We start from the raw sequence: 1,996 nt of genomic DNA on the forward strand, positions 1-1,996 counted from the left end.
ACAATAAGGGCCTAAAATATATAGTCCACTATATATATTTGGCCCAACAATAGGAACAAAAATCAACGTCGGCAGCCGGAAAAACAGGCCGTTTGACCTCGTTTCTTCATCGTTTTCAATGATTCTTTTTGCAAAATCTCTAGAAAATGATTTTCTTCAACCATAGGAACAAAAATCAACAAAAACCATCAAGTATTGAGTCTCATATGCCCGTTTAAAGTTATGGTCTTAAAACCACTCAAAAATCAGTAAAAAACTCAAAATCGAACATTCAAAACTAAAATTTGAGACATAAGGCTACTAAGATTTCATAGAAGACCTAAAAACGAAACCAACCATATAAAAAACTCGAAATTTGGTTGAGTATTTTACCTCCAATCGTCAATAAACGGAGTTTTTCGAACTCAAACATCAACCTCCGATTTCTCTTTCGAAACTCGATGAAAATTCGGTTTTCTTGAAGCCAGAGTGTAGAGAAAAGTGTTGGCTACATATATCTGTTCTTTTTTTTTGTCTTAATAATTGAAGATTCGAACTGATATAAAGCTTCAAAGGAGAGGTCGTTTTCGCGTTTCTGAATTTGCAGATCTGATGTATATTTACAAAACAGGTCCTTCTGGTTTGGACCTGTTAACATCTAACCCAACCCTGAACTATTATAAAATAGCATTCGGCCTCTTGGCTCTATTACTTTTGGCATCTTTACACATTTCACCCCTAATATGACATTTTCTTTCATTTTTAATCCAATTTTGGAATATATTTATATTTTTTTCCAATGAAATAAAACTCATTTTATTTTATTTTCCTTATTCTTTTTGCTTTCTAATTTATTTATTTACCTCATTTTGGGGTGTCACAACTGTGAAGTTTCAAGTGTAGAAAAATGGTCTCACAGAATTTTATAAAAATATGTTGGTCTCACGTGAACCCTAACCTATGTGTAAAATCAAATATTGAATTTATTTTAACATGCATGTTAAAATTATATAAACAAAAATCTTTAATTAAAACAAAACAGGGAATGGTAAATTATACAAAACAAAAGAAAAACATTGAAATAATCATCACAAGTTTTTTTTAAGTATATAACATATTTTACATACAGCAAATGCAACAAATAAATTCACATACCCTCTTCATTATTAATAAGGTTTAAACCCTTGGCCTTCTAGAAGGCAAGAGGCTTAGATACCGTTAAACCAAATACTTTTTAGTAATCATTAAAAAGTTATTAGAAAAAGAAAAACAATTATAAGAGCATTTTTAAATAATTATATAAAATATAGAAAATTGAAATTTTGATACAACATATACTTTATATTGTTATTTAAAAAAGTGAAAAGAGACAGAAAAAATCTAAATTTAGAAAATTCTTGATGGAAAATACATATTCTTTATACAATTAATTTGTATAAAGTTTTATTAAAAAGGGTATTGAAATGGTAAAAGTACATAATATTTTAATATTACAATCATGATTTTAACTTTTAATTATATATTTTAGTGAATTTATCATAAAAAATTTGGTACAAATTCTCTAAGTTTGTATAACACAAGTTTCACAACCGCTATGATTAGCAAATAATTTATCAACCCAAAAAGAATTTCAATAAGCAAAAAAGTTACCACATGTAAATGCATACCTGTTGCTTTGGGAGACTATAAAAATGGTGGTTATGTGACGTTGTTCCATAAGCTCTTCTCTTTCATTCAGTTCAGAGCTTCATCACCCCACCAACAATGGCTTTCCCAACTCATATCTTGCCTTCTGTTTTTGGCATTCTTGGTATCATTTCTTGTTCTTCATCATCATCTTCATCATCATCCTCCCACAATTTCTTAATTCCTTGACTCGTTTCATGATTCTTTAATTGCTTCTTTTTTTGTTTTTAACAGGCAACATTATCTCCTTCTGTGTGTTCTTAGCACCACTGTAAGATCTTTTTCTTTATATATAATGTGTGTGTGTGTATATATATATATATATATATAT

At 28.9% G+C, this 1,996-nt stretch overlaps 1 protein-coding gene across 1 annotated transcript in view; it reads left to right on the top strand.

Annotated features, from left to right (window-relative positions):
* Window positions 1-1,743: 1,743 nt before the first annotated feature.
* The window catches only part of LOC112517805 (bidirectional sugar transporter NEC1-like), a 2,777-nt gene continuing 2,524 nt past the window's right edge, over window positions 1,744-1,996 (top strand). Inside the window, exons 1-2 of the mRNA XM_025125176.1 lie at window positions 1,744-1,789; window positions 1,900-1,936. Coding sequence (XP_024980944.1) covers window positions 1,744-1,789; window positions 1,900-1,936 — 83 coding nt within the window. The remainder of the gene's footprint in view (window positions 1,790-1,899; window positions 1,937-1,996) is intronic.

Source organism: Cynara cardunculus (assembly GCF_001531365.2).
Source record: "Cynara cardunculus var. scolymus isolate 2C chromosome LG 9, CcrdV1, whole genome shotgun sequence".
Taxonomy (NCBI): Eukaryota; Viridiplantae; Streptophyta; class Magnoliopsida; order Asterales; family Asteraceae; genus Cynara; species Cynara cardunculus.